This window comes from Mustela putorius, unplaced genomic scaffold (genome assembly GCF_011764305.1).
Source record: "Mustela putorius furo isolate JIRA1106 unplaced genomic scaffold, ASM1176430v1.1 tig00003896_pilon_pilon_pilon, whole genome shotgun sequence".
Lineage (NCBI taxonomy): Eukaryota > Metazoa > Chordata > Mammalia > Carnivora > Mustelidae > Mustela > Mustela putorius.
Genome location: NW_025422045.1, coordinates 9,055,173 through 9,080,749, shown reverse-complemented (window position 1 = coordinate 9,080,749; position 25,577 = coordinate 9,055,173). Strand labels below are relative to the sequence as shown.

Below are 25,577 nucleotides of genomic sequence, written 5' to 3'. Positions count from 1 at the left end.
AGATATTCTTTGAAAATTATTTTTGTATCTCTCTTGGATGGCTCATGTCATTTCTACTTTAGAAATTGCATTTAACTACTTCTGAGGTAGTGCTTCTCTTTCACTTACCTGTTTATCTTATCTCACAAATTTAAAGTTCTATCCAGCAACTTCAAAGAGTGGTGGACATATACACAGAGTGCAGGTTGATACGGAAAAGGAGGAAAACCCACCCTCTTTCCTCTTAGCATGCAGCTTTCTGTAGCAATTCAATGAAGTCTAATTATTTTTCCTTTTGCCTTTTATAGTACCTTGTGTTTTATTTGTACGTTCAGTTAGGTGGTCAGTTTCCTGAGAACTCTAAGAACTCCACCCTTTATGTGTGTGATACATTCAGTTAAGTTGATGTGTATGCTACCAGGATTTAGGGAAGGCCTTTGATTTCCTCAAACTGATTTGGAGATTTATTAAAGGATTATGTGTACTGGCTGCTATAGAAGTCACTTGGTCCCCAAGGTGGTAAAGGAGAAAAAGTGAAGATCTGGGCTTCAGGTTTGGTTTTATTGGTAAAAACTTTAGAATATCACAAGTAACCATTAAAGTCTAATGTCCACTGAGAGTCTCACATGGCCTTCTGGTTATATATCCAAATATATCTTTTCTGTCTAAGGAAATTGGATGTTATTATCATTTGAGAACAGTCTTACTGTGGATAATAAAAAATTATACTATTGTAAAGTTCCTGCTGTGTAATGGTTGGATAATACTGAGGGAACCCACAGAATTGTATTTACATAGATCAGACTCTTATTTAGTTTTCTTCCCTTTTTTTCGGTCATGCTTACTTATGTAATGTGTTTGTGTCTCCCTTTCTTACTCTTCCATATCCCCTCTATCCTCACCTTATTTTTTAATATATATTATTTATTTATTTGACAAAGATCGCAAGTAGGCAGAGAGGCAGGCAGAGAGAGAGAGAGGAGGAAGCAGGCTCCCTGCTAAGCAGAGAACCCGATGCGGGGCTTGATCCCAGGACCCTGGGATCATGACCGGAACCGAAGGCAGAGGCTTTAACCCACTGAGCCACCCAGGTGCCCCTGGCCTTATTTTTTTTTAAGTTACATTTTCCTCTGCTTTTGCCAGTGACCTTATTCCCACCCAAAGATTTTGAATAGCAATAATTGGGTAAAGCTTTGAGCCTTTTAAGCCCATGTTCTCCTCAGTGTTGGAGAGTGGTTCTCAAAGTATGGTCCTTGGACCAGCTGCACAGCCTAAGCATCGCCTGGGAACATTTTAGAAACGTAAATTCTTGTGTCCACTCCAGACCCTCTGAATCAGAAATTCTGGTGGCAGAACCCAGCAGTTTGTTTAACAGACCTCTCAAGGTGATTCTGATACTTCTGTTTAATAAAAGTAGTCACTTGAAGTAAAGAAAGAACCTTTAAATCAGGGGAGAAATTAACCAGTAATTTCTCCAGTTTTGAAAGGTCAGCTGCTAGGTCAAGAGCAGAACCTATCCTAACCATTTGCGCAGATTGACACATGCCTGTGAAACTTCATGAATGTTTGTTCTGGCATTTCCTCTCCCTTGTATCCTTTCTGTATATGTCACTACTTAATCTCAACTGTGTTTCTTTCTATACCTGTGTGTGCTAAAATATAATTAATAATGAAGAAACAACTTCTTGGAGAAAATGTGGCATTTTAAAATACTTGCTTTTGGAAATGTATCTTTGTTTTCTTTGCTGTGTAAAAAAATTTGAATTTCATTAAACACTGTTTGAGTATACTGGTAGAAGATTTTTTAAAGGGACAATAAAAGCCATTTATTTAGACTCCTATAATTTGTGAAGAATATTAAATGACTTCAGCTGTGAGTTTACTTACAGTTTTTTTGAGTTCTGAATGAAGACTTAAAAGATTTTTTTTAAAGATTTTATTTATTAGACCCAGAGAGAGAGATCATAAGTAGGCAGAGAGGCAGGCAGAGAGAGAGGGGAAGCAGGCCCCCCGCCGAGCAGAGAGCCCGATGTGGGGCTCAATCCCAGGACCTGAGATCATGACCTGCGCCGAAAGCAGAGGCTCAACCCATTGAGCCACCCAGGTGCCCCAAGACTTAAAAGATTTTATCCATACTTATTTATAAACTATACCAGTATTAAAATTGTAATTGAGTTCTGTTACTTCCCAACCCCGTAGATAAAGTACTTTTGTAAGTTTGTAAAAAAAAAAAAAAAAAAAGAAAAACCAAAAAAAGTATTGCCTAAGATAATACTGCACTGAGAAATATGCAGGTTTCTAAAATTAGACTCTTATATATGCATGAATGGTTGACCTAAGCTGGGATATAGGTATGTTTTTTCCCTGTAAAGTGTTGTAATTTTAATGAAATAACTCTTGCATTTTAAGAAAAGCCCACATTTCAACCACATAGGAAACTAACAATAGCATGCAATTCAAATGTCCTTTTTCCTTGTGGACAAAATCTATTCTTAGGTAAAAGTCATAAGCAAAACCAGCTCAGGTTTATTAACATTGGTGGCAAAATTTTTTAAGAGGCACAAGTGAAAGGGTGACTCAAATGATTCTAAATAAAATTGGGAATTGTTTGTTGAATTACTAAGCTGGCCAGTGTCCTGCTAGCACTGATTTTTCTTTTTTTTTTCTTTTCACAGATCCAGGTTGATGAAGTCAGGAAGCTGGTATATTTTGAAGGCACCAAGGACTCTCCTTTGGAACATCACCTATACGTGGTCAGTTATGTAAACCCTGGAGAGGTGACAAGGCTGACCGACCGTGGCTATTCCCACTCTTGCTGCATCAGCCAGGTATTAAGTCCCTGTTGGAAAAGAGTTTTCTATCATATAAAAACCTTCTGCTCTTGACATACTCCTTTAGAATAATGTAAAAATCAGTGAAATTGGCCTGCTGAAGTCTGATCCTCTGAGGAAAAACTTTAAAAAGTCTACCTTTAGGGGCGCCTGGGTGGCTCAGTGGGTTAAAGCCTCTGCCTTCGGCTCAGGTCATGATCTCAGGGTCCTGGGATCGAGCCCCACGTTGGGCTCTCTACTCGGTGGGGAGCCTGCTTCCCCCACTCTCTCTGCCTTCCTCTCTGCCTACTTGTGATTTCTCTCTCTCTGTTAAAAAAAAAAAAAGTCTACCTTAAAAAAAAATTGTTTATTTGAGAGAAAGCCAGAGAGTGCACACAAGCAGGGGGGAGGGGCAGAGGAGAGTGAGAAGGAGGCTCTTAGCTGAGCAGGAAGCCCAATGTGGTGCTCTTGCAGGACCCTGAAATCATGACCTGAGCCTAAGGCTGACGCTAAACGAACTGAACCACCCAGGCGCCCCCAAAAAGTCTACTCTTAACTTCAGCATTGTATATGGACATAAATGGTCCAACTCTAACCGTACTCCTGCTCTAGCACCAGGACAGATGTAGCACCTTTTTATTTTTCCATGGGGAAAAAGTAATTGTTTCTCCTTTCTCTAGCATTGTGACTTCTTTATAAGTAAGTATAGTAACCAGAAGAACCCACACTGTGTGTCCCTTTACAAGCTGTCAAGTCCTGAAGATGACCCAGCTTGCAAAACAAAGGAATTTTGGGCCACCATTTTGGATTCAGCAGGTACTCATTTTCCTGAACCCAATTTTATGCAGGATTTGTATATAAGTGCACTAAACCCATTTCATAGGTCCACATTTCTCAACTCTCACCACCACTTGGCCCTGAGCTTCTGAGTTCTGATCCCACCCTTCCTGTTCTATCAACCACCAGATAAGATGGGTTACCTCCCATTCCAAGCAAGAGCAGGTTTTTGGAAGCCTTTTTGAAGTTTTTAAATTTCATTTTATTTTTTATTTAAGCAATCTTTACACCCATTGTGGGGCTCAAACTCATGACCCCTGGATCAGGAGTCACACGCTCTTCCAACTGAGCCAGCCAAATGCCCCTGGAGGGCTTTTTTGAAAATAAGAATAAAGGCTCCGTAGCTCAGGGGTTAGAGCACTGGTCTCGTGAAAATAAGAATAAAATAGTCACAATATCAGCTAAAAAATGATTTGTTCACATGTTTGGGTAATTTCCCAGCTAAACAGATGAAGAAAATGTACATGAAACTAATAAGACTGAGCAGGGAAGCTGCAGCTTCAGGGAATAACGAGCTGGTAGCTTTCTTAACTTTTTAAGCACTTACCGTGGCCATTTTAATAAAAGATAGAACACTTGTTCTATAGGGAGTGAATAGCACTGTGAATTACCTATTTTTTAAATGCTTGATTTCTTAAACAAAAAATGTTATGTATCAAATCCTTTTTCCTGTTAAGCATTTTCCTTCATGAATAGCTTCTGAGGGATTAACAAAGTAGTGCAAAACCACAGCGCATGTTCCAGTGTCCACAGGTAGATTTGTAATATGGTGATGATCTCTGCTTAGACTGTGACATCATCCAGTGTACAGAGACTTAGGACAGGTCTGTATAGCTTTGTTAAACCAAATACTGATCATCACTTTCATTTTTTTCTGGGTCCTGGTTAGGCTTACTCTCTGGTGATCAGAAACAAATGTTTATTGAGCACCTGCTGTGAGCAAGTTAAACTGAGTTAAATTTGTGCTTCCAGTTTCTGGTCAGATATATGGCTTAACCATCATTAAGTTATATTGAACCAAGCACAAAGTGTTTGTATACTTCTGTATCTAAACACCTCCTAGGCTCTAAGGATTATTCAGATTATTGTGTACCTCTTGTTGAAATAATTTAATATAAATGTTCATTTAATTTTCTTTCTTAAAGATAAATGTTCTTGAGTAATTTCTTATCACCTGTAAGGGGGATGGTCATTTATTTGGGGGGGAGGGGAGTTGTGGGATCATGGTTTTTTGTCCTTGCTCTCAGATTGCAGAGAACTCCTTTTATGTACTTTTTTTTTGTTATCTCCTCATAGGTCCTCTTCCTGACTACACCCCTCCAGAGATTTTCTCTTTTGAAAGTACTACTGGATTTACATTGTATGGGATGCTGTACAAACCTCATGATCTACAGCCTGGAAAGAAATACCCCACTGTGCTGTTCATATATGGTGGTCCTCAGGTGGGTGTATTTCCTTATTTTATTTAATTTTCACTCCAGTATAGTTAATATATACTGTTATATTAGTTTCAGATGTACAGTATAGTGATTCAGCAATTCTGTACATCACCCAGTGCCCATCATTACAGCTGCACTCCTTAATCCCCATCACTCATTTCGCCTGTCTTCCCACCTACCTTTGAGGTGGGCATATTTGTATATATACATGTGAGTGTGTTTAGGTGCTTTGTTTTTTAAATGTCTAGTCAGTTCAAGTTAAGAGCATTGTTGGGCCTCTGCTGTTACTGACTTTGGCTTGTGTTCTAATTCCTGTTTAGAAGTTGGGTTTTGTTACATGGCTAATTTATAAAGCAGTGTCAGTTTCTTAATTTACAGTAGGACTGTAACTGTCATGGGGAATGGAATATTCATGTCAGCAGATAAATACATTACCTTTTATGTAGAGAAGAAACTTGTTTGGGAAGTGAAATTAAGTAGTTAACTGTCTTGGTAAATAAAAAGAGTTTTTTGTTTTGTTTTGTTTTTAAAGATTTTATTTATTTATTTGACAGAGAGAGATCACAAACAGGCAGAGAGGCAGGCAGAGAGAGAGGAAGGGAAGCAGGCTTCCTTCTGAGCAGAGAGCCCGATGCGGGGCTCTATCCCAGGACCCTGAGATCATGACCTGAGCCCAAGGCAGCGGCTTAACCCACTGAGCCACCCAGGTGCCCCAATAAAAAGAGTTTTAATAGATATTTTCAGAAGACTTGGTAGCCTGAATTCCATCTCTTCATTCTAAGTCTGTATCTCTCAAGCAGACCAGAATACTTTTACCATCTTGGTAAGGCAACTGCTACAGTACCATTCAGCATTGTAAGAAATTTACACCTGAATTTTCCTTTTTCTTGATTAAATTTTAGCATGTGAATATTAAGTAAATCCTGTTGACTATCAGAGTAAGGTATTTGGGGTATGTGCATTCGTTAATTGGCACTTTTAAAAAATGTTTATTGATTATATTATCTTACTGTTGGGGCCTTAAAGAAATAGAATATAGGGGGCGCCTGGGTGGCTCAGTGGGTTAAAGCCTCAGCTTTCAGCTCAGGTCATGATCCCAGGGTCCTGGGATCGAGCCCCACGTCGGGCTCTCTGCTCTGCAGGAAGCCTGCTTCCTCCCCTCGCTCTCTCTGCCTGCCTCTCTGCCTGCCCCTCTGCCTACTTGTGATTTCTCTCTCTCTGTCAAATAAATAAATAAAATCTTAAAAAAAAAAAAAAAAAAAGAAAGAAATAGAATATAGTTATCCTGTTTTTATAATGCAGTTCTTGCCTCCATAAATATCCTTTATAATTATATCCAGTTAATATCTGGAAAGGTATCTGGATGCTAAGACATCCAAAAAGTAGGGATCCCTGGCTGGCTCAGTCAGCAGAGCACGTGACTGTTGATCTTGGGGTCATGAGTTCAAGCCCCACGTTGGGTGTAGTACTTTAAAAATAGAAAAGAAAAAGACATACAAAAAATAACATAAAAGCAAAATAACTGCATAAGCCACAAAATCTCAGCAATGACAGTCATAGATCAAGTTAAATCACTTTGCCATCGTTAATTGTGTTTTATAAACAAAACATGATTCACATTTGTATTATACTCATCTATACATAAATGATAAACAAAACTATAAATAGTCAAATTAGCCTTCTGTTAAAAACTTGAAGCCAAATCTTTGTAAACTTTAAAAAAAAAGTCTTGGGGTGCCTGCGTGGCTCATTTGGTTAAGTATTTGACTCTTGATTTTGGCTCAGATTGTGATCTGAGATTCATTAGTTCGAGCCCTAGCCCTCTACTTGCATAGTCTCTCTCTCAAATGAATAAATACTTAAAAAATAAAGGCTTAATACAAAGAAATTTAAGAAAGAAATTATAAGACACTCTCAGAAGCTTTACATGTTCTGGTATATTATTTTTATATTAAGGCTAAGTAAGTAAGAAGTGAGTAAGAAGGATGTTTCTCCTTTCCAGTGAAGAAATGATATATGATATATGTGACAAATACACTTTAAGACGAACTGGTTATGTGGATCTTTAAGACTAAAGGATTCCTTTACATTATTCCATGTTACTAATTATGTTTTAAAAGCCACAGCATGTGCCTAGATGGCTCAGTAGGTCAAGCATCTGCCTTCAGTTTAGGTCATGATCCCAGAGTCCTGATATTGAGCCTGCATCAGGCTTCCTGTTGGTTGGGGAACCTGCTTCTCCCTCCTCTTTTGCTGCTCCCCCTGCTCATGCTTGCTCTCTCTTTCAAGTAAAAAAATAGTAAATAGGGCGCCTGGGTGGCTCAGTGGGTTAAAGCCTCTGCCTTCGGCCCAGGTCATGATCCCAGGGTCCTAGGATCGAGCTCCACATCAGGCTCTCTGCTCTGCGGGGAGCCTGCTTCCTCCTCTCTCTCTCTCTGCCTGCCTCTTTACCTACTTGTGATCTGTCTGTCAAATAAATAAAATCTTTAAAAAATAGTAATAAATAAAAATATTTTTTAAAAGGTTTTTTTATTTACTTGACATAGAGATAGAGGGCACAGTAGGCAGAGTAGCAGGCAGAAGGAGGGAGAAGCAGGCTCTGCTCAGCAGGGAGCCCGATGCAGGACTTGATCCGAGGACCCTGGTAGTATGACCTGAGTCGAAGGCAGCTGCTTAACTGATGGAGCCACCCAGGCGCCCCTAAAAATAAATTTTTGATTAAATCTAATTATTAGTCCAAATCATGTTCCTTCTTGGTGTATATTCAGGTCAAAGTGGGAATCTACTGATTGGCAACAGTGTCACAATTTATAACATGAAGTGAATTACTTTGTCACTAAATGTAGCAATGTCTATAGTTGGACAAAAGTGAAATCCAAGAAAAGCCAATATATCTGATTAAAGTCATCTAGGGTTAGTTCTTTGAACTCTTTATTAATAACAGCTGTATGTTTTAAAATGTTTATTTAACAAATCCTTGTGATGTTTCGTATGTGCTCGACACTGTTTTATAAATACAAATGAACAAGAAAACGGGCTGAGTGATAGCAGGACACAGGTTTTGTAGAACTGGTACTGAAGGAGACTTCTGAATTCTCAGTGGCAAAGGCCATTATGTTTAAGTACCTTACTTCAGAAATAGCAGACCTCTGGCTGCAAAGGCATAAACACTCGCTCTTGGGGCACATGTTCATATCAGGCAGTTGAGCCAATTTTGTGTGTGAAAACAGGCAAAGAAGTGAAGTAGTTTTGGGCGCCTGGGTGGGTCAGTGGGTTAAGCCGCTGCCTTCAGCTCAGGTCATGATCTCAGGGTCCTGGGATCGAGTCCCGCATCGGGCTCTCTGCTCAGCAAGGAGCCTGCTTCCCTCTCTCTCTCTCTGCCTGCCTCTCCATCTACTTGTGATTTCTCTCTGTCAAATAAATAAATAAAATCTTTAAAAAAAAAAAAAAAAAAAAGAAGTGAAGTAGTTTTAAGATTTAATTATTTGAGGGGCTCCTGGGTGGCTCAGTGGGTTAAAGCCTCTGCTTTCGGCTTGGGTCATGATCCCAGGGTCCTGGGATCGAGCCCCATGTCGGGCTCTCTGCTCAGCAGGGAGCCTGCTTCCTCCTCTCTCTCTCTCTCTCTCTCTCTCTCTGCTTGCCTCTCTGCCTACTTGTGATCTCTCTCTGTCAAATAAATAAATAAAATCTTTAAAAAAAAAAAAAGATTTAATTATTTGAGAGAGAGAGAGAGTGAGTTCGAGCACATGGGGCAGGGAGAGGAGAGGAGGGGGGCAGAGGGAGAGGAAGAGAGAGTCCTCAAGCAGACTCCCTGCTGAGCACAGAGCCAGACATGGGGCTTGGTCCAGGACCCTGAGACCAGGAGCTGAGCAGAAACCAAGAGTTGGACACCCAACGGACTGTGCCACCCGGAAGGGACCCGGAAGTTGTTTTCTTTAAATATTCATATTTGTCTTCTGTGCCTACTATTTCTTTTTTCAACTCCTTTCCTTTTTGCCCCTCCTCCCAAGAGAGAAAGGGAAAACACTGTTAAACTATACTGGAATTAAAATTTTTTTTAAAAATTTAAAAAAAAAAAGAAAGGGAAGACATCATTCTCCTATCTCCATTTTTCATTCATTTATTCAGCAAAAAGTCATTGAGTTCCTATTATGTGGCTATTGTTCTAGGCTGTGAGGATACCGTAGCAAACAAATCGGACTAATGTCCCACCCTCATGGAGTTTAATGAGGGAAATAATAAATGACTAGATATATAAATGATGTAACTTAATATAATGAAAGTGCTATGTATAATTATTGGGAAAGGGGATGGCAAAGAGACTAAAATGGGAGTTCTGGTAGGAAGTTCAGGGAAGGTCTTTGAGGGTATGTACGTAAGATGAGGAGTGAATCACCTTAAAGATCTGAGGGAAGAGCATTCCAGATGGAGGCAACAGTAAATGTCAAGGTCCTGGGATTAGAATCAAGTTGGTATAGCTGATAATAAGGTTAGAGTATAGTGCACAAGTAGAGATTGGGTATTAGGTAAGGTCAGAGAAATAGCCAAGGGCCAGATGATGTAAAATCTTAAAAGGCAATGGTAAGGATTTTAGAATAAGGTCTAAACTCTTTACCAGTTGGAGGGAGATAAGCTATAAAGTGTTATGTAATTTACATTTTAAAATCATCCCTCTGCTACTGTGTGAATAGACTGTAGGAGGACAGGAGTAGAAACAGGAAGACCAGTTTCGCAGTTGCTACAGAGGTACTGGATATCCAGAAATTCAAAAAGAGAAGATTCTTTCTCCCTCTGCCTACTGCTCCCCCTGCTTATGCCCTCTCTCTCTGTCTGACAAATAAGTAAATAAAATCTCTACATAAAAAGAGAAGATTCTTTACACATAGCATGCACAACCTAGTCTATCCTAATAAATGCTCAGTATGTATTTATTGTGTGAAGATGGTGTTGACTCTTATTTAAATTGCTGAATTGGTTTTCCTGTTAGTTTCAGCCAGGAAAAGAACTTTTCATTTTTAAGGCACCTGCGTGGCTCTGTCTCTTAATGTCCCACTCTTGGTTTTGGCTCAGGTCATGATCTCACAGTTGTGAGACTGAGCCCTGCTTTTAAGATAGAGCCCTGCATAGATCTCTGTGCTCAGGGGGGAGTCTGCTTTTGATTCTCTCTCTCCCTCTTCCTCTCTCCCCAAATCACTCTCTCTCTAAATAAATAAATTTTTAAAAAACAAAATAAGGGGCACCTGGGTGGCTCAGTGGGTTAAGCCTTTGCCTTCAGCCCAGGTCATGATCTTGGGGTCCTGGGATCAAGCCCCACATTGGGCTCTCTGCTCAGCAGGAAGCCTGCTTTCCCCTCTTTCTGCCTGCCTCCCTGCCTACTTGTGATCTCTGTCTGTCAAACAAATAAAATCTTTTTTAAAAAAACAGCAACATGAAAACTTCTTTCATTTTTGCCAGAATCTTCTTTGTCATTGTTTAATGTTTGTCTTCATTTCCACCAAACCCTAACCTTCTCTAAGTTTTTCTGTATTAATTAAAGTCCTCTGAGTGACTGGGTGGTTCAGTCATTAAGCATCTGCCTTCAGAGTCCTGGGATCAAGCCTCTCATTGGGCTCCCTGCTCTGCAGGAAGCCTGCTTCTCCCTCTCCCACTGCCCCTGCCGGTGGTGTTCCCTCTCTCATTGTGTCTCTCTCTATGTCAAATATATAAATAAAGTCCTCTTTTAGGGGCACCTGGCTGGCTCAAAAGAGCATGTGACTCTTGATCTCGGGGTCATGAGTTCAAGCTCCATGTTGGATGTAGAGATTACTTAAATAAAAAACTTTAAAAAAAGTAGTCCTCTTTTCTCTAGTTTTGTTTTGTTTTGTTTGAAGATTTCATTTATTTGACAGAGATCACAAGTAGGCTGAGAGGCAGGCAGAGAGAGAGAGAGAGAGAGAGGAGGAAGCAGGCTCCCCGCTGAGCAGAGAGCCTGATGCGGGACTCAATCCCAGGACCCTGAGACCACGACCTGAGCCAAAGGCAGCGGCCCAACCCACTGAGCCACCCAGGCGCCCCCTCTTTTCTCTAGTTTATTTCTGTTAAGGCACTAAACTTGTGTTTAGTTTCTCAGTCATTTTGAAGCATGATAGTGTGGTAAGTGGTTTAAGAATTATCCTACCTTTTGCACTGATTTGTATAACAGGAAAAAGGAAACTGAACTGGTCGCAGTATTTCATTAAAATATTAAATTTTTCTGCTACTGGTCAGGGACAACCCCAGAAGAGACTTGTAGGAAAGAAAAATGATCTTAATATCCTTGTCTCCGTCATTTGAATGACACACTTCTTCAGGGTAGCAATAATGATTTTAGTAACTTTTTTTTTTTAAGATTTTTATTTATTTACTTGAGAGAGAGAGATCACAAGTAGGCAGAGAGGCAGGCAGAGAGAGGTGAGGAAGCCGACTCACTGCTGAGCAGAGAGCCCAATGCGGGGCTCAATCCCAGGACCCTGGGATCATGACCTGAGCCAAAGGCAGAGGCTTAACCCACTGAGCCACCCAGGTGCCCCTTTAGTACCTTTTTCTATGGGGCAGTTTAAATCTCTTGTCTTGTATGTAATGAGTATCTTGGTTTTAAAGTCTATAGTTGCTCAGTAATTCCCCTGGACCTTGACTGTAAAGTTGAAAAAGAAAAAGGAACAACATAAACATGAGAAATTTAAGTTAACTTAAAAATGAATGAGGGAGAGGGGGAATCGGAGAGTTGCTAATCGCCTAGTACAGAGTCTCAATTATGCAAGATGAATAGTCCAACGTTGTCCTATAGTTCATGATACTGTATTGTACATTTAAAATTTTGTTAAGAGGGTACATCTTGTGATGTGTTCTTGCTACAAGAAAATAAAATTTTATTTTAAAAGCAAAATAATACAAAAAATTCAAGCTTTCTACTTTCCACAGCATCCTGCCTCTTAATGCTTTTTTATGCTACCATATAATAAATTTCACTGAAGTTGTATTTCTTCCTCAGGTGCAGTTGGTGAATAATCGATTTAAAGGAGTCAAGTATTTCCGCTTGAATACCCTAGCCTCTCTGGGTTATGTGGTTGTAGTGATAGACAACAGGGGATCCTGTCACCGAGGGCTTAAATTTGAAGGCGCCTTTAAATACAAAATGGTGTGTGAGCATACAAACATTTTTCTTTTAAAGACATTTACATTTTGTGTTTCATTGTTTGGTATGAAATCTCAGAGAGGAAGTTGGGAAAAGGGGCTGTGAATGAGTGAGAGAGAGAGAGAATGTGTGTGTGTGTGTGTGTGTGTGTGTGTGTGTGTGTGTGTTAGAGTTCAGGGTTGGGAGGGAAGATGCAACTTGATATTCAGTAGTCTAGCTCACGTCTACCTGTTTACCTGTATATAACTTCGGGGAGCTGAGATAGAACCACTTTTACAGAGAAATACCCTTTCTTTCTATGTTGTATATCCAGCTTAGCCAAAAAGCAGCACCATAGTTTTCAGCATCCTGTGCCCTATTGAGAGGAATAATTGAGATTTGTTCTGTCCTCTGTGAAGAGAGAAACCAACTGGTTAGTGCCTTCCTTGTGACAAGCCTCTTTCTCTCTACAGGAAGCTTTAAATGCTACCTTTTAGAGATGCCCCATGTCCTTTCTGCTGCTTTGGGAAATGATGAGAATCCGATGTTCCTTTTACACAGTAAGGCAGTTACTGTGTTTGCCAGTGTATTGGACATGCTGAGTAAGACATGGGATTTTCTCCCACAGCCAGTTCTTTGACCTTATGTTGTATTCTCATGTAAGTTTTTTTGTTTTTATTTTTGTTTTTGGCTCAGTGAAGTGAGATTGTGTGCACTGGCAGGCCTAGTAATACAAACAAGGTGGTGGTGGTAGGAATTAGGACTTAATAGGACATTAAAGAAGTAGTGTATGTTCAGTTCCTAGATGTAGATGATGGGGAAATAGGAGGATAAGACCTCAAGAGTGATTCCTTCTGCTTTACTGCATTAAGTTTTAAAAAGAAGTAAATTTAGTCAACCACTTAAGGGGGCTGATTTTTTGTCTTTGGGTATAGGAAGGCTTGTTACAAGGAAGATGCTGACCTCTTAGCAGACAACAGAACAAATGGAAGGGGGAAATACCCGTATAGTGAGGGACAGTTTGGGTCTCAGTAGGAAAGAACTTTGTGACTAAGGGGTAACTAAACTCTAGGACTGACTAGCAACAGAAACCATAGGCCCCTATCTCTAAATAGAGTTTAAAACAATTTTTTTTTGGGCAACAGAATCTCAATTGATAATTAATTCTTTAAAAACTACAGGTATTTTTAGTAAAATCCATTTTCAGCTTTAAAAACACTCTGGTAATGAGACTTCTATTTATCAGAATCAGTGAAATGTTCTCCCTTTTTTGACAGGGTCAAATAGAAATTGATGATCAGGTGGAAGGACTCCAGTATCTAGCTTCTCAATATGATTTCATTGACTTAGATCGTGTGGGCATCCATGGCTGGTCCTACGGAGGATACCTCTCCCTGATGGCATTAATGCAGAGGTCAGATATCTTCAGGGTATGTGACTTCCTACTGTATTTCTTTTTGCAATGGAGGTTGAATTTTCTGTCAATTAAGGATATAAGGAAGTGTCTATTTTCTGAAGGTTTACAGAGTTTGCAATATTAGGGAATGTTAAGATTTGTGTATCTAACAGCCATGTGAGATATATATTTACATATCTATCTATATGTATGTATTAAAAAACACTTGTGAAATTGATGGCCAGTTGTTAGCTATTTATAGACACGCCAAAGATTGTGGGAGATAGTCATGATTAGTAAAACACACACACACACACACACACACACACACACACACAGAATTGTAATTACTAATTTAATTGCTGGACTGCAAGCTCTGAGGGTGGGGACTTGTGTGCCCTGCATATCACTGTAACCTGAGTAACCAAGCACAATTCTTGGCACATAAGTAAGGTCCTAAGTAAATCTTTATTGAGCGAATAACATACTATATATATAAACGATGGTTACAATTTTATAAATAACTTCCTAGAAAAATATGCTGGAAGGAAATACATAAAGATGTTAAAAGTTGTTAAGAGAATGGCAATTATGAAATGTTTTTCTTCTTTACTATTTCAATAACATGATTTTATCTTACAGTAAAAAATAATTTTAAGAACGAAAATGATAGGGTTTTTGCTTTTGCATGTATATTCAGATAATCTTTATAATAACCACAAAATAAACTCTGAAAACTGCCATAATTTTCCCAGACTTGCAGCTGTTGAGAAAGTAATTAGAATATTTAAATATAAAACTATGTGGGAACCTTAAAATGGGGAAAGTGTTTAGTGCTTAAATATATTTCATTCATTGTTTAAAATTCTGAATTACCAACAGAGGCTAAAAAAGAAAAAAGAAATGGCTACTTTCCTATATAGAGCTGAGACTTGTCACACTTTTTTTCCCCAGCAGCAGGAATGAGTTTGCACTGAGCCATTCACATGTTCTATCTAGTTCAGTCTCCCCTTTTAACAAAGGGACCTGCGTGTGTATTTCAGCTAGTCCAGGTTAAGGATTTAGTATATGGCATGCCTGTGGAGCATGAAGCTAACTGACTCACAAAGTATCAAGTTCTTGACCTTGGCACTTCACTTTGATTTTCTGAGTTGCTTGAGACCATGTAAGCCCCAGTTGTGGGGCCAAAGCCTAAGGATAATTTAAGCCTATAAATTTGCAGTTACACATTCTTATTGCTAGCCATTGTTTTTTGGATCACACTTGATTGTTACTGTTGTCTTCTGTAGGTTGCTATTGCTGGGGCCCCAGTCACTCTGTGGATCTTCTATGATACAGGCTACACAGAACGCTATATGGGCCACCCTGACCAGAATGAGCAGGGCTATTACTTAGGATCTGTGGCCATGCAAGCAGAAAAGTTTCCCTCTGAGTAAGTTCAAGCTTTAAAATCAAGATTATAAATTTAAAATTGTAGTGTTAAAACTTGTCTTTAATAACAATGAAAACTACAAATACTGTAAAACCAAGACTAATATTTTATAGACTACTCAAATGGCATGACTAGTTCTCAAAGGTGAATTACAGACCAGTTCATATAACCTGGTTTTATTACAGCTTATATTTGAAGCAATTACTGTGCTGAAAGAAGTTTAAATATATAACTGTTTCAAGGTGAAAAATTATGTTTCTGCTTAAATATTTTCTATAGACAACATTTATGATTTTTCTTTCTCTAGGAACGTGCTATGATTATTGATATATGCCAATATCTTCGTAAGAAATTAAACACAATTTTTCATTACATGTAGTGTCTGGTTACTGTATTATAAATTTATTATTGAAAATGTTGAATTCTGAATTCTTGGGGCACCTGGGTGGCTCAGTGGGTTAAAGCCTCTGCCTTCAGCTCAGGTCATGATCCCAGGGTCCTGGGATCCAGCCCCACATCTGGCCGTCTGCTCAGCAGGGAGCCTGCTTCCTCCCCTCTCTGCCTGCTTCTCTGCCTACTTGTGATCTCTGTCTGTCAAATAAATAAATAAAATCTTTTAAAAAAAAATTGAATTCTTATTTTAACATTATAGTATAAGGAAGTTAACTTTATTATTAACATTAACTATATTACATAGTTATATATGTCTTTATATAATTGTATTTTATATTACATAACTATATATAGTTGTATATATTACGTAACTATAATGGTAACTAATAGTTAATTGTGATCAAAGAAGTTAAGTGGTTTTCCCAAGAACTCTATTTTGCCTAATCCTGTGATACTTTCATTTCTCTAGACCAAATCGTTTACTACTTTTACATGGATTCTTGGATGAGAATGTCCATTTTGCACACACCAGTATATTACTGAGTTTTTTAGTGAGGGCTGGAAAGCCATATGATTTACAGGTGAGTTCTTTATTTTCTGATTGAATTAAGTAGTGATTAGTGATTTGATTACTTTGAAATATAATAAACTATGGAGTAAAGCTGAATTTTCAGTTGTGGCCGCTCTCTCCTTAAGGGATCTAAAGTCATAGGCATAGTTAGTAGCGCCTCTAGTTGGGTAAAAAATAAGATTCTGTTGAAGCTGGGATAAGAACTGGCTTATATGACCAATATGGGCCTATTCTGTTGAAGTTGGGCTAAGAAATGACCTATATGGGCTAAGTACTAGATTATATGACTTGTGTATCTGTAATTGCTTTCAGTTTGTAACCATGGAAAAAATGACAGGAGTCTATTCAGTATCCTCCTTTTCTTTACATGATCTTTTAATTTTATATCTTATATTTTATTTTAATTTTATAATTTTTATATTGACATTGGAATAGAAAGCCATAGGTTAACCACCTTCATTGCTCCATTACTCAAAAAAAAGGGTTTTAAAAGATAACCTATTCATTTTTTTCCTCCTTTGTACTTCTTTCACAGATTATTATTCCTAAGAGTGAAAAATATTACTTTTTCCGTTTCATGTCTCAGTTGACGTTTAGGATTTATGTAGATAAACTATGAGCTGTTTATCTGTAGCAGCAGTTTTCAAGCATTTTGGTCTCAGGACCCCTATGCACACCAAAGAGCTTTTGTTTATGTGGGTTTTGTCTGTCTGTATTTCTCAAAGAACATATTAAAACTAAGAAAAATTTTGTTTTTTAAAGTTTATTATTTAAGTAATCTTTACACCCAGTATGGAACTCGAACTCACAACCCCAAGAACAGGAGCACATGGTCTTCTAACTGAGCCAGCTAGGCATCCCCAAAACATAGAAAAATTTAAAAATACTTTTTAAAAAATAATAATCAACTATTACATATTAACACAAATAATAATTTTTGTGTGGGAGAAAAGCTATTTTCCAAAATACAAAAAAAAGAAAGAAATAGCATTGTTTTTACATTTTTGTAAAATCCCTTTAATGTCTGGCTTAAGGAAGACACCCGGATTCTCATATCTACTTCCAAACGCAGTCTGTTGAGAAGTGTTGTTTTGGCTAAAGTATACAGTAGTTTCCCATTATGTGCAGTTCTGCTTTCTGAGGTTTCAGTTAACCCTAGCCAACTGAAGTCCAGAAGCAGATGATTGTTGGGGTTCCTGGGTGGCTCAGTCTGCTAAGCGTCGGACTCTTGCTTTCTTCTTAGGTCATGGTCTCAGGTTGTGAGATGGAGCCCCATGTCAGGCTTCATGCAGAATGTGGGGACTGCTTGGGATTCTCTCTCTCCCTCTGCCCCTCCCACTCCACACTCTCTCTCCCTCTCTAAAAAAAAGAAGAAGAAGGCGTGGTTAATCCTCTTTCTTTTTTTTTTTTCTTTTTTTTTTTTTTTTTTTTTTAAAGATTTTATTTATTTATTTGACAGAGAGAAATCACAAGTAGATGGAGAGGCAGGCAGAGAGAGAGAGAGGGAAGCAGGCTCTCTGCTCAGCAGAGAGCCCGATGCGGGACTCGATCCCAGGACTCTGAGATCATGACCTGAGCTGAAGGCAGCAGCTTAACCCACTGAGCCACCCAGGCGCCCGTTAATCCTCTTTCTGACATCATGTCATGTCACTAGTGGCCCAACGCTAAATCACAGGGCCTGTTACTCACTTCACTTAGTCTCATCACGTAAGCACTTTATCTCCCATCATTGCAGGATGAGTGAGCGTAGTACAAGATATTTAGAGAGAGAGAGACCACACAATCAGGTAACTTTTATTACAGTATGTTGTTAATGGTTGTTTTATTTTCTTACCAGTTATGTTTTTAATCTCTTACTATGCCTGAGTAAGTAATAAAACTAAACTTCATTGTAGGTATGTACGGGCAGAAATCTGGTATCTTTAGGGTTTGGTACTATCTGCTGTTTCAGGTATCCATTGTTGGTCTTGAAATGTATCCCCTGTGGATAAGGGGCAACTATTATATGAAGAAAATTCAGCCTCACAAAATATGTAGTTAAGAAAGGGGAGAAGTATTTTAGCTTTTTCAGATAATTGTGGATGTTCTTCTTGGCTACTACACCAAAACTGGACAGATCTTAGTTTCTTAAAGGTTAGTTTTAGTGTGGAGTCTGACATCACTTCTAAAACATGTCATACTATGTTACATTAAAATCTGTTGGATCTTGTTCTAATGGATTTTTTACATATACATTGGTCATCTGAAAGATACTGGTTCACTGTGTGAGGTTAGTCTTCTCAGTGTTGATTCATTTCATTATACGGCATTTTAAAAATCACATATATATATATATTTTTTTTTACATTATCTTTATTTTATTTTATTTATTTATTTATTTAAATCACATATATTAATATTACACCCCTGATCTCATCAGAAAAGTCTTTAAGTTTGGGGAGGCTCATGAGCTAATAGTAGCAGATGCAAGTCTTCCAGAATTCTAATTTTTACTTAAAAGCTCAAAATTTATCATTGGTGATGAATACTATCAGTGTTGTCCTTGAAGTGACAAGCTCACTTCATTCATTTTTGTGCAGATGTTTGCCAGATAACCAACTCTGTATCACCAGTCACTCTTTCAAGATGTCACTCTTTCAAGTTGAAAATGGAGTTCCATTTAAGAAATGGCAGTGCAGCGGGGTGCCTGGGTGGCTCAGTGGGTTAAAGCCTCTATCTTCGGCTCAGGTCATGATCCCAGCGTCCTGGGATCAAGCACCACATCGGGCTCCCTGCTCCGCAGGAAGCCTGCTTCTCCCTCTCCCGTTCCCCCTGCTTGTGTTCCCTCTCTCTGTCTCTCTGTCAAATAAATAAATAAAATCTTGGAAAGAAAAAAAGAAAGAAGTGGCAGTGTGGCTTGCAACTCAGTTTCATAAGTGCTTTTCCTTTAGACACCCTATAGCGGAAGTGCTTTCTGCTTTCTTTCCATTGTATCGCCACAGGACATTCATTCATTCATTCCTTTAAGATTTTATTTATTTATTTGACAGAGAAAGACATAGTGAGAGGGGGAACAGAAGTAGAGGGAGTGGGAGAGGCAGGCTTCCCACTGAGCTGGGAGCCTGATGCCGGGCTCAATCCCAGGACTCTGGGATCATGACCTGAGCCGAAGGCAGATGCTCCATGACTGAGCCACCCAGGTGCTCCTACCAGAGAACATTTAAAAAGACATCTCTTCAAGGGTTGCAGTTTAATAAACTTTCGGTTTTTTACTATAGGTGTGTAGTGGTAAAGAATACGGTGACATCCAATACAATTAAAATGTCACTGCCTTGATTCATGCTAAGGCACTGGCACATTTATTACCCATCATTGCTTTTGCGCTATTGGTGCAAATGCCAACACAGTGAATAAAGGCAAATTGTTCTGAAAGTGGTTTTGACCTTGCATATCCCTTGAAAGGGATTCTAAGGACCCCAGATGTCTCTAGATCACACTTGGAGACCCAGTGATCTATACATAAATCCTTCTGTAAGCCTTGGAGTGCATAAGGAATGATAAAAAAGGGGGAGCGGCCTTTGTGTCAGATACATGTGTGTAGTATCTTGGAGAGGCTGTGTTCTGTATTACTAATCCTGCTGAAACTCTATGGAAAGCTTTGGAAGGAGATATATTATTCATTTCTCACTTTCTGTATTTTGATTTTTTTGTTATTGTTATTTAAGATCTATCCTCAGGAGAGACACAGCATAAGAGTCCCTGAATCTGGAGAACATTATGAACTGCATCTTTTGCACTACCTTCAAGAAAACCTTGGATCGCGTATTGCTGCTCTGAAAGTGATATAGTTTTGACCTGTGTAGAACTTTGGTATACACTGGCTATTTAACCAAATGAGGAGGTTTAATCGATAGAAAACATGGGATTGATCATCACATTTTGATACCTGCCACATCTACTTCTGAAAGTACATTTGGTGCCATGCAGGCGTCTGCAGCTTGTGGATAATAATCTAATAACCTCACACACACACAAAATTGAATGACACGTATTTCTAAAGGACCCAGCAATACCATGAGAATTACTGAAAGAAATAAGACATTAGCACCATGTATCCATACTACCTTATTTTCACTTCTTAATAGCATTATAAAATTCATGGACTTAATTAGTGTATTTTTACGGTATACTTCTGAGTTTGTTAAAATATGATGTTATTAGTGATTGGTTTGGTTCAATTCTGGAAACTCTGACTTGTTACAGATTTGATAGCACTTAAATGTAATTGAATAGCTTATGCTTCATTGCTTGGGGTGTATCCAGCATGTTATGAACTAATCACTATTAAACCTATGACTTAACCAGTCATTAATGACTTTCCAAGGATAACTTAGTGGCCTCCTAAAAACACTTATTTTGTTTCATTCAAGCTCTGACCAATTTTAGCCAATTTCAGCTGTATCTAGTATAAATAGTTTTCTCTGATGATATGACAGAGTGGGTTTTTCCTTTCATACAAAGGCAAGTAACTGTACATGTAGCATGGTTTAATTAGTCTTATAATACTGATAATTACAGGCAGAAAAATTTTAATCAAATGGTTGGAGCTTAAATATTTGCAGGCAATATCTTCTCCTTTAAGAAAAGGGAAAAGTACACATTGATTTGTATTCTTCAGAAAATTTAGTGGGGCTAGTTTCCATTGAGTTTTCCTTACTGAAATGTTCCAGCGTTCTAGGGTGATGGAAGGGAATTGTGGCAGGATGGGAGATGCCAGGGTGTGGAGAATGACAGGGGAGGAAAAGGAGAGGATCTGCTTAAGAACCAAGTAGAAGTAAAATACGACCAAAAATCCTTATGAGAAAGTTTGGGGGGTGAAATTTAAACTGCTAGAATGTTAGTTAAGGAAACCAGAATGAAGAAATCACTATCTTGCCAACACAGTTACAGACTAACATTATTCAGGGAGGAAAAGTTCCTTAGTTATTTTTCTAATTTTCATTTTTTGTTATTTTCATCTTCATTTTGGTAACCTTACAAATTTAAACTTTTTAAATTATTTGAGCATCTTAGATATTGTGAACTTAAAGAGGTATCCAGACCACCTCTCCACCATAAACTGATCCCCAGCTAGCCATGGCTCTATTTTTAAGCATTCAGAGCCTCTAAGCAATGTCTAAAATGGCCATGACATTTTCCTAGTTTAGCCCTAGCACTTGACTGTTAAGGGAGCTCATAGGCTTTCAGGTGCTGATTGGAGTCTGTCATTTTAGAGCCTTGGGTGTTATTGGGTCACATCGCCAGCAGCAGAGAAGGCACCTGTGAGTTTGACCCTTTTTATCACACGCCTCAGTGTTTGGAAAGTTGTTTCTGGTACTTTTAAACAATGCTCTAAGAAAAATTGCTCTTTTTTTCTTTCTCACTACTACAGAGAGTAGATTTCTCTCGTAGAGAGCACAGCCTCCATTAGTAAGGGTGATGACCGTGCATCAGAGGTGAATTCATCATTGAGAGCCACGTGGGAGGTGGGGGAGGTCCAGAAATGGCAGGGTGACCTGGTGGTTTTGTCCTTGGGAAGGGGATTGGGTTTTATTGTTTGTGTATTTATACTGTATTATAGGTACCACTTTCCCTTATTATCTGTGTATGTATTGATTTTCTTGTTTATGATATTTCCCCATACCAAGATGTGTTTATATTTTTTTCAATGTTAAATTAAATTGATTTGGGTAATTTTTCTTCCCAAGAAAGTATTTTCCCCCTTGATTTAGGTATATAATCTGACTACCAAAGGTGGTTTTTGTGAACTGATTGGCCTCCAGGGATCTATCCTTATATAATATGCAAAGTGGAAATGGTATCCAGTCATTTTTAGACATCTACTCTTTTGAAACCTCTTACCCAGTAAGGCTGTTTTATTCAAATGGCATCTCTCATTTTACCGAAACAAACCTTGAAGAACCTCATGTACTCTTGAATTCACCAGTGTTTTCCTCTTGCCTCTCCTTCCCTCTTATGACAAGGGATGCCTCTGTTATAAGCTCCAGTTCATTAAATGCCATTCTCCTTCTGTAGGGGGAAAATATGTGACTGATTTCACATCCAGAAAGACAGTTTGACTGAGTTTCATTTTAAAAACTGAAGTGGGAAACATCGTAGTCATTTCAAACAATCAGTAGAAATGTCACTAAAACTCTTCACACCCTGCCTATGGGTAACATCTGAAAGGCTAAGAGTATATAAAAGTAGCAACATTTTTTGGAAAGAGCCAAAAAGCACTGGGTTAAACATCCAATGGGGTAGGTTTTGCAGGCTTGATAAACAGGTGCACTCGAGCAGTCATCATCAGGTAGAGTTGCTTATGCATTGTTGAGCAGTGGGACTCAGAATCTCCTTAAGATTCATCTGGATGCTTATTGCTAAAAAGAAATGCAGTCTTTACTCTTAGAAGTTTGGATTTATTGATTTGGGTGGAGATCAGGAATCTGCATTTCTAACAGTCTTTCCAGGGTGATCCCGAAGTTGTTTGTGGGCTACTTTCACAAAGTCTTCTGAAGAGAATGGAATTGGATTGAGAAAATAATAGGTGATTTTTACACTGGACTGACACAGTCTGCTACCTAAAGCAGTAGCCAATGTAGCTGCTCATCTGTGATCACTGCTGGGCCCTTCTTACTCTGAAAGAAGCAGAAGGTATTGTAAATTATGTATCCTCTTTGTCTGGAGATTCATTTTGGAATGAAGGGTCTTCTCTTGATGCCATTGCTGGCTCATTTCGAAAGACTCGTACAAGAGGATGAAGTCACAATGCATGCATTACTTTTTAACAGAATGAGATATAGATATTGATGCTTACTTTTTTTTACTTACTTGTTTTATTCCTTACAGAAAGTATATCCCACCTGTCTGTAACATAATTCTCTCTTTAGGTGGAATGACTCTTGTAAGATCTCTCACTCTTGTAGAATCATAAATTTTTCAAGCTGTTGTATCTTTGATATAATCTAATGTTCTCGTTGGTTAGAGGAGGAAGCTACATGTAGAGAGAGGAGAAAATATACCCATGGCCATGCAGCCAGTTAGTGTTCAGTTGGTACTAGACTCCATCCAGATGCCCTGACTCATGGTAGTATAAATGATATGTAGAAAAGGCAAATTTTTAAAGAAGTATTTATTAATATATTCCTATGAAACATTTTAAAGATAACATAAAATGGTTAATTTTTCCATTCTAAAGTAAATGCTAAGCATGCTTATTAATGAAGCAGTACTTCTAATTAGTATATGACATTCTGAAGTTAATTAAAACTGTTAACCCTAAATGTGTCTTCCTAGTAGTGGGGGATTTGGGAATTGGGATATAGAATAGAGTGCTTGTTTAAGCCTGGGAGCCTAACTTAGAGCTATTTGAAGTAAGAAAAGAGACATGGCCATATCTAAACTAAGAGATTTGCAGGTGAGTGTCCATTCCCAGCAGACATAAATTAATAAGGAAACTTCCCTGACTCCCGCTTTCCCAACCCTACCCAGCCTCACCTATCCACCTTGCAGCCTACATTATAGAGACATGTTAGTGTTAGGTGCTGGCTCCTGCTTTTCTTATTTTGTCAAGAGACGGTTCTAGGTAATCAGAAGGGACTTTCAGAAGTCCCTCACAGAGAGAAAAAGTAATATTTGTATGTTTATTTTTGAATAACCCAAATACAAATTTATGTTGTGTTCAGCACAATTGGAGTTCAGGTCTTTAATTTTAGAACATAAAGTGCCTGCTGTTTTAAGCATTGACTTGTATAAAAAGAATTGCATGTCTCACTCCAGTAAGTTTATGGGTTTTCTCATTTTCAGCTACATGGCTTTTAATCATGTAAAGTGAAACATTAGTTTTGTTGCATTTTATTACAGGTTCTTTGTTGCAATAAAGATGCTGCTAAAATTAATTGATGTAAATGTTCCTTCCCCCCATCCCTTCCCTATTTGTAGTCTTGCCTTGATTAGTGGCAACTGTGATGTGATTAATACACACGAATGAGATCATATGCTTGCAGTGGAGAAAGGAAGACTGCAAGATGATTACATGGGGTTTCTAGTAGAAACACTAGCCAAAAATGCATCTAAATACAAGGGGAGGTGTGGAGGGAGCTATTCTTTGCCTGCAAGTGGTGGTGCCTAGAGCCAGCAATTAGCATTTCCTTCCTGAGCAGCTGGGAGTTTCTCAGGGATGCTACTTGGAGTTTCCAAATAGTGGTCTCTGCATGCTCCCTGGGAAATTTCAAGAAGTTCGGTGTAATACTTTTTTCAGAGGTTTCTTTGACAGGTCTCTGGTCTGTTGAAGCTGTACTGGGGGAAGGGGGAGAGAGAAGGAGATGAACCCCTCTAAAATTAGTAAATTTGGGTTTGTCTGATAGTCCTTCCAGTACAGGCACTTAATCTGGATTCTCTAACCCTCTAAAGCGATATGCAAAATATGAGTGGAAGTGCATTCTGGGGAGAAAGGCTTTGGCTTCTCCAGATTCTTGAGGAAGGATGATCCCCCAAGAAGAAGCACTGCTGTATTATGTATTAGGTTTATAACCTTTTAATTTTTAAACTTTTTTTTTTTAATTTTTATTTAACAGACAGAGATCACAAGTAGGCAGAGAGGCAGGCAGAGAGAGAGAGAGAGAGAGAGAGAGGGGTAAGGAGGCTCCCCGCTCAGCAGAGAGCCCGATGCGGGGCTGGATCCCAGAACCCCGGGACCATGACCCGAGCCGAAGGCAAAGGCTTAATCCACTGAGCCACCCAGGCGCCCCTAATTTTTAAACATTTTAAATTATTTTTAATGTCCCCTCTATTATTTATTTATTTATTTGGGGGAGAGAGAGAGCATGAGCAGGAGGGGCAGAGGGAAAGGCAGACTTCCCTGCTAAGCAGGTAGCCAGATGTGGAGCTGGATCCCAGATCCTCGGTCATGACCTGAGCCACCGAGGTGCCCTGAATGCCCCCTTATTTAAGTAAACTCTATCCGCAACATAAGGTTTGAACTCGCAACCCCAAGATCAAGAGTCGTGTGCTCTATGGACTGAGCCAACCAGGCGTCCCAGGGTCTTAAAACATTAATTTGTATACAGAAATTACTAGAAATAAAGATGATCTTGGGGCACCTGGGTGGCTTGGTTGGTTGAGTGTCTGGCTGGATTTTAGCTCAGGTTATGTTCTCAGGGTTGTGGGCTCCACACTCAGTGGGGAGTTTACTTCTCTCTTTCTTCCTCTTCCCCTACCCCTTCCCCCTCTTCCTCACAAATAAAAAATACATCTTTTAAAAAAAGATCTTTAAACAGGGCATTGCTATAGACCAGTGCTTCCTCATGTTTCCACCTCATGACAGACACACACACACACACACAAGAAGGCATTTGTATGATGCTGAGATGCTCTGAAGCATACACATAATCTCATGTATGGCATTCCAGTTGGGAAACTTAAAGACTACCTTGGTCCCTCTCTCTTTTTCCCCTAAACTTATATATATATATACATACATATATATGTATGTATATATATATATATATATATATATATACATACACATACATACGTATATATGTGTGTGTGTGTATTTTTTTTTAAATA

The 25,577-nt window shown here is 38.8% G+C and overlaps 1 protein-coding gene across 5 annotated transcripts in view; it reads left to right on the top strand.

The window, feature by feature from the left end:
- Positions 1-23,905, top strand: part of DPP8 (dipeptidyl peptidase 8) — a 64,888-nt gene extending 40,983 nt beyond the window's left edge. For 2 of the 5 annotated variants that reach the window (XM_045067389.1, XM_004758665.3), the window contains exons 14-21: positions 2,655-2,807; positions 3,470-3,605; positions 4,923-5,068; positions 12,075-12,221; positions 13,475-13,627; positions 14,883-15,025; positions 15,888-15,999; positions 19,694-23,905. In XM_045067389.1, coding sequence (XP_044923324.1) covers positions 2,655-2,807; positions 3,470-3,605; positions 4,923-5,068; positions 12,075-12,221; positions 13,475-13,627; positions 14,883-15,025; positions 15,888-15,999; positions 19,694-19,816 — 1,113 coding nt within the window. In that variant the 3' untranslated portion in view covers positions 19,817-23,905. Of the gene's footprint in view, positions 1-2,654; positions 2,808-3,469; positions 3,606-4,922; positions 5,069-12,074; positions 12,222-12,670; positions 12,857-13,474; positions 13,628-14,882; positions 15,026-15,887; positions 16,000-19,693 lie in introns of those variants that run through there. The other 3 variants (XR_006602751.1, XR_006602750.1, XM_045067390.1) reach the window with 3 other exon arrangements.
- The last annotated feature ends 1,672 nt before the right edge of the window (positions 23,906-25,577 follow it).